At 39.8% G+C, this 13078-nt stretch overlaps 1 protein-coding gene across 2 annotated transcripts in view; it reads right to left on the bottom strand.

Moving 5' to 3' along the window:
- kcnh1a (potassium voltage-gated channel, subfamily H (eag-related), member 1a) overlaps positions 1-13078 on the bottom strand; it is a 39947-nt gene that overhangs the window by 15257 nt on the left and 11612 nt on the right. The window contains exons 4-8 of one of the 2 annotated variants that reach the window (XM_073481977.1): positions 12754-12882; positions 10958-11076; positions 10345-10737; positions 5955-5981; positions 1873-2030 (exon numbers count right to left, since the gene is read on the bottom strand). In XM_073481977.1, the coding sequence (XP_073338078.1) occupies positions 1873-2030; positions 5955-5981; positions 10345-10737; positions 10958-11076; positions 12754-12882 (826 nt within the window). The remainder of the gene's footprint in view (positions 1-1872; positions 2031-5954; positions 5982-10344; positions 10738-10957; positions 11077-12753; positions 12883-13078) is intronic. The other variant, XM_073481978.1, reaches the window with a different exon arrangement.

The raw sequence follows: 13078 nt of genomic DNA, 5'->3' as shown, positions 1-13078 counted from the left end.
ATTCATCCTTTCGGTTTTGTGTTTATTTAGATGAGATGAGATGAGATGAGGGAGAGATGACGTGGTGAACATACTAAAGGAAATACTCATATTGGCTGTGTAACACATCGGCTCCTCACAGCATGCGTGTCTCTCAGCTCTAGGCAGTTTTTCCCTCATCAGACTTTTTCATTTGAATCAATTTTAGAGGCCTGAGGAGGTAAAACTCATAAGTATTTCACAAGAGAAAAGTAGATTTGGAGAAACTCCAAAAAATAAACAGAATTTTGTGTAATATGATTTAGATTTTCTTATTTACTAGTCTGGTGATCATGGTTGATAATGGTTTAACTTTTCTCAGCTTGACGCCACGGCTCGGCATGTGACCATGGCAACAACAGACACCACACTGAGGGAAACGATACTGGAGCTATTTTTATTGGTATCTGAGTGTGGTTTGATTATACTGTCTGCCAGGGCCAATAAACAATGTTTATAGTATTTTACAGCCTCTTGTGGGCTCACGACTCACAGTTTGTAAACTAACACTAAAATATATTTCAAATCATGCACAATCACAATGTTTGAAGTCTTGTAGACAGACATAATGTTCTGGTTTTCTTTTGATTATGAATATATTAGAAGAAGATGTCGTGTAATCCTATGAGGGATGGGTCAAGTGTTGGTCATGACATGAAAAAAAAACTGGATGTGAATTAAAACGTGTCAAAGTGGTTATTTTGTATATTAACATAAAAGGACATATGCAAAAGAAATTTTGGTTTTCATGATCAATCAATTATATTTTCCTGTTTTTATGTTTTCAGGACATTAAGTTGTTATGATGTCATCTGTGTGTGTCAGTCTGTGTGTGTGCTTTTGTGTTTAGACATTCTTGTAAACATAATAAATCAAGCACAACACATGATGGAAACTTAATGCCTCCACCACACTTGCCCCCTGCAGAGTAGATGATCTGATTAGACTTTGGAGGCCCGTGCTCCATAAATTTGCATATTAATGAGGAAAAACTAATTCTCTTGAAACCACCATATAACTCCTTCTGGCTTTAAGGTATGAAAAAACATACAGTTTTAACGTGTGAAAACAAGAGTGTTGACAAAAAATAAAGGCTAATTAATGCATTCATTAGCTTAATCAATGGCCTCATTATATTAATTGGCTCTGCTATGTATCACAGTGATGGCGGAGCGCAGCAGTCAATCAGAGTGTGTTATGTAATTTATGTGCACAAGAACAGCAACTCCAACCTAAAATGTCAAATAATTTTCTGGTTTTATTCACTTTTTGACAAATTTAATTGAACTTTAGGTCCAATCCCATCACACTACTTGCTCCTACCCCTGCGTTGCTGGCGGTGGTGAGCGGATTGTCAGTACTTTCCCCTTAAAAACACACAACCCCTTCGGCTCACAGCTGTGTCTCTGTGCTAGGGAGCGTGGAGAAGCAGATTGACTGCAGGGAGGGCTGCCATTTCACACACAAGAAGCTTGAACAACTTTTTTTTTCGGCAACCTGGCATTTGCCACTGGGCTGCTGGTGAAGGGGCAGCCGCCCTTCAGACATCCAGCCTGTTCGCTCTCTCTAGCCCAGAGACACTCCGTCAGTGAAAAGCGGGTCGGCAGGAGAACTACAGTATACAGCCTGTGAACAGCAGCCGCCTGACATTCAGGAGGGACTGCAACAGCTGAAGGGGATGGTGTGTTTACTGGGGCAACTACACTACAACTGCAATAATATATATTAAACAAATTCTACATATATACTGTAATGTCAGGAGAAATGTTGAAGGAATGGGTGGAGATTGTAAGATACATTTTACCAAGTAGAAAGTAATAACAACTTAATAAATAATAAATGTGGTGAACATACCAAATGCAGGCTAGCCAGTGAGCAGCCAGTCCAAAAACACAGACCAGCAGGACCAGTACAGCCGCCCCGTACTCTATGTAGTGATCCAGTTTACGGGCAACTCGACCCAGACGGAGAAGCCGAACCACCTTCAGTGAGCTGAACAGACTGCTGATGCCCTGAAACAGGAGCGAAAGAGGGAAGAGGAAGAAATCAGAAACAATATTTATAGTGGACAAAAAGACTAATTAATTTAGTTTTATAAGAAAGATAAAATAGGAAGTTTGTGAAACATACTGAATGTAAACCAACGCCTAAAAGTATTTTAATAATACCAAAATGTTGCTGCTCTAACATGCGGTAGTGCTTGACTTTAGAGGATATGCTACCCAAAGCTGGTAAGTCATAACCTTCTCACCCCTGTGCCAAAGTCAGGGAGGTTTGTAGTCTACATAACATTTTTAGAGCTTCACAGCTTCACAGCTTCGCAGCTTCTCCTAAACAACTGACTTGTTTTTAAAACGGAAAAAAACAACGGGAAAAAAAGACATAAAATGGCTCCATATTGCTCATCCAGCATACTCCAAGTCTCTGGAAGCCCTGATATCCCACATTGATTTGAAAAGACGATATTTACACCCTCAACGTTCATGCACCCACTTCAGATGGGGTACACGCTCACGCTTTTAGCTCAACAGCTACATTGAAGATTTTGTGTGAAAAAAAACAAAAAAACAGTGTAAATAACATCTTTTCAAATCAATTTGGGATCTTGGGGTTTCTGGAAACTTGGATTACGCTGGACAAACTATATGGAGCCACCCGTCATCATCTATCACAGCTGTTTAGGAGAATGCTGCAATGCTGTTTTACTGTGAGGCTCCAGATATATTCTGTGGACTACAAAACTTCACCTGACTTTTCACCAGCATGGAGGTGAGTAGATGATGACTGAATTTTCATTTTTGGGTGAACTGTTCCTTTAAGTTCCCCTATTGATTATTTATAGGCACTATATTAACATTAAATGCATGGTTTATAACACACTATAATGTATTTGTGTGTAGCTACAGGGACATTTCGAAATGTGTTTATTTACTGGACATACAGTATTTGTCTGACTCCACATGTAGATTCCTACTGGCCGAGTTATAGTTAATGACAAATACATCCTTAAACACTTATATCTGCTTACAACTACATTATAGTGTGCTATGAACTATTTATGACATGTTTATATCCTGCTTATTATTACCAAAAAGGGGGTTAAAGTAAAATGTTTGTTATAAATTTTTCGTTTATATTAGTTGCTGATTAAAAAAATAGTTATTTATCATGTTTTTATTATTCTATTTTCCTATCTACCTCTTTGTGTGTCCTTATGTTGTTCTGTTTCGTGCTTCATGACTGACTTGGCTGCTGTAACGCTGCAGGGTCCCACTGGGATCAATAAAGCACTCACTGGATAAAATTAACTTTGATTGCTCTTCATGTCCAAAAAAAAAATGCTGTGCAAGATCTGACATGCAGTGCACAAAATATGACGTGTAGTATTTGTTTGTTTTTTGCTGTTACGTATTTGCAATAATTTAAACTTTTTAAATCAAGATTTAGCAAACATCAGTATATGGCGACAACTGGTAATTAACAGTATTTCACTGTAAATGATCTTTATTTATGACATAAGAGTAGCAATCGAATCCACTGTGAACATAAAGTACGATGAAGCGATGTACTCCTGTAGATAGGATGGTCACAGCTAACACACAATACACAAAGAGGATGAGGAAAAACACAAGATTTAAAGTGTTAACATATGCTGGGTGGATTTAAAAAACATTCTTGTGCAGTGTGAAGGAATTGTTCAACTTTCAGCAGTTACATAAGCAGCAGCTAAACGTCTACTCAGCTTAACTGTACACTGAAACACCCACTCAGTGAATTCAAACAGACAATCCCATCAGTTTGGTATTGTGAGTGTGTGTGTGTGTGCTGGGAGGGCTATTGATTCTGCTAATGTGCTGTGGTCTGCAATCCGAGTACGACTGCAGCACTCGCTGTCACTTGATCTGATCTAGCTGCCTGCCAGACACCTCGGCTTCTCTAAAATCACTTTACAGACCTGAGCTCCCAACACAATTCAATTACCCGAGCAATCGTGCTTTGGAGTTCTGTTGCAGACTCTACAAACACAAGTTGGGAGAAAACTTCATCATTAAAGAGATATGATAGAGCTTCATTAAAGGAAAAGCTCGACATTTTGGGAAATATGTTTATTTGTTTTCTTGCCTCGAGAGTTATATGAGACTGACATGGCTGCACGCTAACTGTGAAGCTATGACTCGAAACATTTGGCATATCTAAAGAAGCCACCCAGCATCTCTGTCCTCGCTGAGCCTATTCGCTTTCATAACGAGAGTAAGGTGACAAGATCGATTCTAGAGCCTGACCGATATATCAGCTGGCTTAAATGTCATTTAGGACAATAAAGTTTGTTGTTAAACTGTTAAATATCTGGCCTACATTACGTACATATTCACAAGTGTTTGATGGCCACATTTGAGGGATCATTGCAAAAAACGTGCAATTGTGTATATATTCTGTGTTTATATGAATATCGGACGTTTATTATATAGTATCAGTCGAGCTGTAATTGAGATCAGCCAACACAAAGCAAAAAACGTTCACTCAAATTAGCATAAGGACTGCTAGCAGGGGGGAAAACTAGCTCTGTCCAAAGTTTAAAAAATACATATGTCTTGTATGTTTAATCCAAACACAAATGAAAACACAAGCTGTGTTTTTACACGGAGTAGGCCTACGATGCTAGCAGTCCCCCCCCCCCCGCTAACAGTTTTCATACTACATTACGCTATTAAAGGTAGATAAGACGACCAACAGCATGCTCATCTTGTATGATTAGTATGCTTTTAGGATGGAGCTAGAGCCAGGTGATGGTAAGCTTAGCCTAAAATGAGACAGGGGACATGGGGAAAAAGTTAGAACAATTACTAGAAAGTAATTAAATGACCTACTATTATCTAATTTATATAGCCTATTATATATTTTCATTATTCGTTTGTAATGCTTTATTCTCAATTCAAGTCCATTCAATGTTCAGGTTTTTTCTGAGTACTTGGAAAAAGAGTACTTGTAATGAGGGTTTTTGGTGTATGTATCAAAAATGATAAATGTCCTTAAAGCACTCAGAAAAATGGAAATTTAAACATTGATGACAAATAAGAAGACTCCATCTGCTGAGGATGATTTTGTGATAAGATCGAAAGCTCGAGTTGCTACTAAATGCTGCAATGCTTGTGGTGAGATTGTTTCGTCAACTAGTGTTTTGAAGATCAAAAATGAACTTTTTATTGTTGGAGTAGGAGTTACATACTTAAAACGTTTAACTATAAGTAAATTCCTCGCCAGAGAATCAATGCTTGAATAGCAGTAGGTTAGTCTGTTAGGTATTATTAGCAACCTTCTACTGCTTAAAGTTTTAGCCTTGTTAACTATTTTAGCTATAAGCTAACTATAAGCTAACATATTCTTCAATGTCCAATATTAAAGCTTCACAAGTCCTAAACTTCAGCTTCTGACACCCAATCTGTTAGCCAAATAGGAAACGCAAGAAAGGATGCTTTCAAAGATGGGTACAAATAAAGAGGTGGTTCTTAAAATGCACACAACACTATGTTCAAAACTCCCTCTTTCAAAGCATATTTTCAATGCCAGGAAGACTTTTATTTTGAAATGCTAACTGAATTGTGTTGCTGCAGTCAATTTGTCACAAACGACACGCTGTTGCAGCCGTTAGGACTGAATCAGCTGTCGTGCAGCTTTAACGATGCCGTTATTCATTTTCAAATTGTAGAAAACAATCTGACCGTTGTTATCTCCTGGCAATGAAAAGCTTTAGCAGGAAAAACAGACAAGCAGCACAAATCTTAACTGGCTTTCTGTGACATTTAATGCTTCTGCTGTCGTACTCTCGACCGGCACAACAGCTGAAATGTTGGTGCAAGAACAAATGTCAGAGGAAATGTGGAGGAAATAAAACACAAAACTGTTCATTATCATATTCTAATCAAACTGAAGCCTACTTGAGTGACAGCTCGGTGGTTCCAATTCTTCCCATCACGTCCCATGCATGAATACAGGCAGAAGTGGAAGGGGGGGGCCATGCAAACAGAACGGAGGGATGGAAAAGAAGAAAAACAAAAACAAAAGCACATGTAAGAGAGAAGACACTTGATCAGTGGTAAGCGATGAATAAACACATGAGATATACAATAAAGGCTTTAAATAAAAAGAAACATAAAAAAACAACCTCATCTGTGTTCGTAAAGCATGTGCAGCATGAACCAAAGCATGCGGTGAAAGCTTCGTCACTTTGTCTGTCGGGCAGCAACATGAAGTGCTTGTTTTGTTGTTGTTTTGGGTTATCAGTCATTAGAAACTGGAATGACATAACGACTATGAGCTTCAGTCAGTCTCGAGGTGACGTTAACTTTGCCAAGAACAACTTTGACAGCCGCTTCTCGTTAATGATCTTCCCTTTCCTTATTTGGAAACCTGTTGGGGGAAAACAGCCATCAAAGTTATTCATGTCAGTCATTAAGGTCTGTAGCAGCGGCAAGATGTTTCTGCGCCGGTTTAATAACACGGGCAATTGTTTACTCGCTCTCATTTACGCTTGCCACGGATTGCCTCAAAGCAATTTGGAGCAAATTGGAGTCACTGAGTTGTAGCAGAGATTCAGTGGAAGATGATCCTGGAGGTGGATGGTCATATTGTTGCTGTCCCTTTACAGCAGATGTGTCCGTCACCGTATCGTGATCAAAATGTACACTTGAGCCTCACAGTAAAAATGCAACCTACATTTTCACTATTGTTGATTCTTTTTTTCTCTATTAACTGATTACCATTAAGTCCAAAATATTTAATATACAATTACTATATGTAAAACGATTACTTTTTGAGAAGCTGTGGAGAGCCACTGAATGAATGAGCCAAAAAATGCTGAGCAATTTAATCAACAATTTTGATATAGTTGTTAGTATTTGTTGATAAACTAATCACTTGAATGATTAAATTATTTCAGGACAATAGCTGTTGTCTTTATGATTGTTTTTTTATTGTTTTAACAAACAGAAGATTGTCTGTCTGTCTCTTTGAAACGCTCTGTTTTAGCTCTTGTCTCTTTAAGAGACCCCCCGTCCATATACCCAGTCGCCTCTTATTGGTCAGCTCACACACGACTGAACCAGCGCTATTGACAACAACAGAGCAGCTGTTCTAAATCAATTCTTATGTGCCAAGACTACTGAGGAGGCGTTTCAAGAGCAGTGTTTTCTGTGGCAGAAAGGAGCTTCTGTTGGTGCGGAGTTTGACCTTTTTAACTCTCAAGATCTTTTACATGCACAAGAAGAAAAAAACAAAAACGCATAAAAGGTCTCCTTTAAAATGAGGTCAGGAGCATTGATGGTGCATGGCTATCTTCAGGGAGCAGAAAGTAATTGCGCCTTAGAACAAGAAAAACATGGTCGTATTTTTTCTGCTGCTACAGGATGCATTATTCAGATGGTAAGATGCGTCTTCATAGGGGGTACATAAAGCTAGGACTTTCCGCTTTAGGGATTAGAGAGGCTGCTATCGGTAATTTAAAACATGTCCATGTGCGCAGTAATATCCTTAAAAAATAAAATCCTTAAAATCCTTCTAAGCACCTGGTTTTGTCAGCAATGTGGAACAAATTGCCTTGACACAGCGCTGAGTACTTTTAAATCCAAGCTAAAGACCTACCTGTTCACTACTGCTTTTAATTAATTTTCTTTTATATCAACTTTCTTTTGTTAGTTTGTCTAATTGTTTTAATTGTTATGTCTTTACTTAGTCTGCTTATGCTGTTTTATTGTTACAAACAGGCTGGGGATGTCCTGACTTCATGTCAAAAAAAAAAATCTTGTTTTTGTAGCACAAACATGGATGGAAATTGACACGAGTTCTCCCAGAGCATTTCCAGTGGTTTCACCCTCACAAATGTTGAAACGCAGTCTTGAACTGCGGTCACTGGCTTGGCAGCCCTCTCAACCTAACTCCACCACCATCCCCTCCACCTCACAGTATGAAAGTCAGCTCATAAACATGTAATGTGAACGTGCTAGGACACGAAATTGAAATGTCAGTATTGTACGTAACCTATGACACATACAAATGTGAACGGTGAACAGTGGTAACGATGAAATATGTGATATTTTCGTTTTAGTAGTTGTTAGTTTAAAATTGATTATTTAAATGGATGCTAATTGCCAAAGCCTGTGTTCATCATTATGAAGGAATGGATCTCTCAAAAGCAACAGTGTGGCTCTTTCACTTGTTTTTAATAGTTTTTTATACGCCAACAAATTCTTTTTGGCTTTGTTTTTTTCCTCGATGACACTGAAAAGATCAAATAACACCAGTGCTATCTTTTAAATCACAAGAGGCTTTCCTTTTTCCCCATCTGCTGACCTCTGCCTGCCTCTTCTCCGGTCAGTTGAACTTGTCAGCGTTTAGGATGCTGAAATGTTGAAAGCCTAGAAAGGGCCAAAATGCTGGACGCTGCAAATACAACTCAGTGCTAGCTGCACGCAAACAAGCCTCTTTTTTGCAGCATTACAGCAGCATTTCCATCACCTCGTACTGTATGTGCTTCCCGACAGCCCCCGAGAGCCGACTCACACTATGCTGCTTAAACGCTATCGCAGCATTTTACACAGCACACACACACACATCATGAGATGTGACACATTTAAACACACACGGGCACACACAAACACACACAATGATGCATTATTATAATGAAAAACGGCAAGTGCAGGACCCTGAGGCGCCACTTAATTAATGTGTGTGTGTGTATGTTGGTGGAAAGAACAGTGATCTCCATAAAACATTTGGATTTCTTTACTGTGCAACCATAAAGATATTTTCAATCAGATACAGTGAGACATACAATCTGAGTATCAGCTGAATTTCATCAGCAAATACATGCAATAATTCAATATGTGCGTCTTCTGTAAAGTTGTTTTTCCTCTCAATCAAACAAAAGCAGGTATGCGATGTTGTCAAATCTAAACAACTTCAACAACTAAACAGACAAATAACCTTCAAACTTTCAGTCTTTTCCCTTCTAACACAACCATACAGTCTAAAATATTCACATAAAGAGCATAAGTAGATGGTAAAATGGTAAACATCCGGTTAAAAGTGACCAAGTCCAAACATAACATGCTTAATCACGGCACGTTTCCGCCTGATTCAGTCCTTTTGTCAGCTGTCATAAGGTGTTAATGGTTTTAGGGCTTCAGTGACACAGCACAGGACTGAAGAGTGCCTCAGTTTAATAATGTAACACTCCTTCCCCAATTAAAAATGTGCCAATTATCTCGAGATCCTGTGATAGCTCTCCAGCAAACACTCCTCATTACAGTCCCAACATTTATGAATTCACAAACAAGCATATTATTATGCTGCTCGTTCCAACTCGTCTTTTATTCACTGTCACTGTACAAAACAACAACCAGTGAGCGGGATCTGATGTACACAGGTTAATAAATGGGCTGGAGTGCCGGCGTGGACACCTAATAACCTGTCAGTCACCTTAGAAAAGATCATCTCCAGGATTTTAAATCCCAATTTAGTGGGAAAAGCCGAGCAGACGGAGCAATTTCCAATTTGTTAGCACTGGGATGAATTCATTTTTGTTTACAATTACCTAAGACGTGTGTCAAACCTGACGATTTTTTCCGGCCCCCGAGATGATTGAAAGTTTTTATTAATAGTGTATAGGCTCCTGGCCCATTTCCATATTGCACACAAAGCGCTGCAATCCACAGCAACCTCCTGCTGAAAATGTAACAACATTACAAAACAACAGAACAAATGGGCACGTGGTCACCGGGGAGAAGGAAGGTTAACTGGCGATCCATTATCAATTTCTATTATAGACTGAATGATTGAATAAACTCAAATTTTGGGGAAAACATAAACGATCCTGTTGTCTTTGCACCCACAGCGCCAACAATAATACCACTCAGATAAGCTAGAGGGGGAAGCTATCTGTTGCCACTTTACCATGTATTTTAATCAGGGCTGCCAACTTAGGCACAATTTAGTTTGGAGTGTCAGTGAAGTCGATGCATTTTATGAGTCAGCATACTGTGACATTACCCACTGCAGAGGTCAGGGTCATAATGATCATGGCAAGTCAATAATCACGGTCGATGATGCATAATGGTTGATCAGCAGACCTGCCATCCTGCAGACATCACAGCCTCAGTCAGGGGACCAAACCTAACCAGGGTGTCTGGTTGCCAAACATCTGTTAGCGGGCTTGAATAACGACTAAATGGATTAAACAGATTCTAAAAAAGATTGCCGATTCATTTTCTCTTGATCAGCTTAATCAACTATCATTCAGTGCCAGCACAAACACATAACCACTGCACTGACCTCGTCGACGTTCTCGAAGGCGTTGATGACGTCGTACGGCAGGCAGGACAGCAGGTCGATAACAAACCACGTCTTCAGGTAGTTCATCCGAATCAGCTTGGGGTCTGAGATGACCTCACCGGCGGGTCCGACGAACGTGGTGTGGAAGTTTAAAACGATGTCCACCAGGAAGATGACGTCCACGATGCTGTCCACCACCAGCCACGTCACGTTGTTCTGCTTCGTCTTGAAGGAGACGTTGTAGGGCACCATGATGGCTGTGTAGAAGGTGAGGATGAGGATGACCCAATCCCATGTGGTCTTGAAGAGGCAGTAGTGCAGGATGATGTGAGGAGGGGTTTTGGGGGTCTCCTGCTTGTACTGAGGTAGGATATCTGAGCCCAGCTGCAGTACCTGATGAAAAACAGCAAGTCAGTAAAACTCAGAGACAGACAAATAAATAAACGCAGCAGGAGGACAAAAATACTTCAGCTTGGTGCTCAAACTGTGTCGTCCTGATGGTGACTTATGGCTGACCTGCTTATAAGAAGTGCTGCGTACGTCATAGAAGATGACCTGAAAGACCTTCTCTAGTTTACAGCACAGAAATAAAAATCCCATGTATCCTTCATACCTCAGCTAAGCGGGAGTGCTTGTGGACATTCTCTCCTTTATGAACTGTTGGCTGCAGCTGTTGTAAAACTCCTCGACTGCTTGTTAGAGCTCGAGTCAGTCGGGCAAACTTTCCCCAGCCTGAGGAGGACAAACACATACAAACTTCAACATTATGATGTACAACTTTTCTGGTACAGGATATTTCCCGGGGCAAAAGAATGCTGAAGAAACTTCTGGAAGTTGTGAAAAGACAGAGTTTCAAAATACTTTTTTCAGTACTGAAAAACTGCTAAGCCCAACAGCTTAAAAAAGCCTCAAGTTTGTGTTTCTATAAGCTGACGCCATCTGATTCACTTTATCTGGAATGTATTACATCAGAAAACCAGGTCGAGCAAGACATCCCTGAACAACAAGTCCTTAAATCTTGTTTTAAACATTTTTTTTTGTCAAGGCAGTATTGCTGTCTTAAAAAGCATTCTTTTGGAGTTAATGGCTTTATTCATGTTAATGCATGTATTAAAGGATAAGTTCACCCAAAAAAGAAAATTGAGTTATTGGGCTCTATCTTACTCCTGGCGCAAGTGTCGTTCCCAGTGCAGTGCTTTTTCAAGCCCAGCGCCCATGTTGTGTTATGACAAATGTACTTGTGCTCACCTGCTATTTAAATGTTGCACTATTCAGATGGTAAGATGCACCTACATAAGCGGACTCACAACACCTGTTTACTCTGAATTAATGAATAGAGAGGCTGCTTTCAGTCATTTTAAACATGCACACAGTAATGTCACTATAGCAGATGCTGTGGTACATTTAAGCAGCAAAACTAGAAGCTTATAGACTTGACAGGACAGAGGAAACTCTCCAGAGGAAACAGATTAAACTTTAACCTCCTGAAACAAATATTTTCAGACAGGAGTATTAAATAAACAATGAAGCTTATCCGCTGTTCCTCGTACGCAAATGCACATGTTAAGGGAGAGATACCAGCTCTTCTGGCATCATCCACGTTTGTAGAAGCCCCAAGGTCCCAAACTGATTTGAAAAGACGTCATTTACGCTGTTTATAAAGCCGAAATCTTCACTGTAGCTGCTAAGTTAAAAGTGTTTTGGGGCTTCAGGGCTTCTGGAGACTTGGACTTTGCATTTTACACCAAGTCCCCATCTACTTCTGCTGTTGAGTAGAATGCTGTGACACTGTTTTACTGTGAAGAAATGTTTTAGTTGACTACGAAACTTCACTCGACTTTCTATCAGCATGACGGTGATTTTCATTTTTGAGTGCACTTATCCTTTAACTGATGCAACAGCCTTCAGCAGAGTGCTACCTGTTGATGCTGAAGCTGAGCTACACTCTCACTTTCATGTAATTTCCACATCCTGTTGTTGTCACTACTGCTTGTTTTAAGTCACTCACTTGCACTAATTCATGTTCTATTTTTGCTGTCTTCAGCGGTTATACAGTTCAATGAATTGTTTTTTGTTGTCTGCTGATAACCGTCATGATGGGGTGCATTTTTGACTCAGTGGGTACTTGCCAGAGCAGATGCACAATGCACAGGGTCGAGCGGTGATCGCTGACGCCTCACACTGTCTCATTTTATAAAGTTTTAGATCACACATATTTCTCAGACAATGTGACAAAAATTTGAATGGATTTTTTTGGGCCAGCTGATGCCCAACTATGATTTAAAAGCATTTTTGTGTTTCTATTTTAATGACTCTGAAGTAGAATAAACTTTCTTTGGCAGCTTTAGAAAAAGCATCCTTTGTGATAAAAAGCATGAAGTTGAACAAATGAAATTTGTGGACTCGAACCTTTGGAGGAATCGTCTTCGATGGGCTGTTTAAAGGCCGTGATGTCACTGAACGTGCACAGAAACAGGACCACTTTCTCTTGTTCGTTTCGAATGGGAGCAATCTTCACAAAAAACCAAACAGGCGTCCCTGAAAGTATAAAAAGACAAATATTTAGCTGCTTATTTTTAGAGGACATGACAGTGGATGCACACGAGGGAGACATCCGAAATATTCTGGACTTTCAAAACTTTCCACGTCTCCCTGTAACACCTGCGAGGAGAGGGAGGTCGCACCTGTGAGTGGAAACAAACACAGCACCACATTTTTCTGGGAAAGGTTTCTC

Source organism: Pagrus major, chromosome 15, assembly GCF_040436345.1.
Source record: "Pagrus major chromosome 15, Pma_NU_1.0".
Classification (NCBI taxonomy): Eukaryota; Metazoa; Chordata; class Actinopteri; order Spariformes; family Sparidae; genus Pagrus; species Pagrus major.
This window is presented reverse-complemented; position numbering and strand designations above follow the sequence as displayed.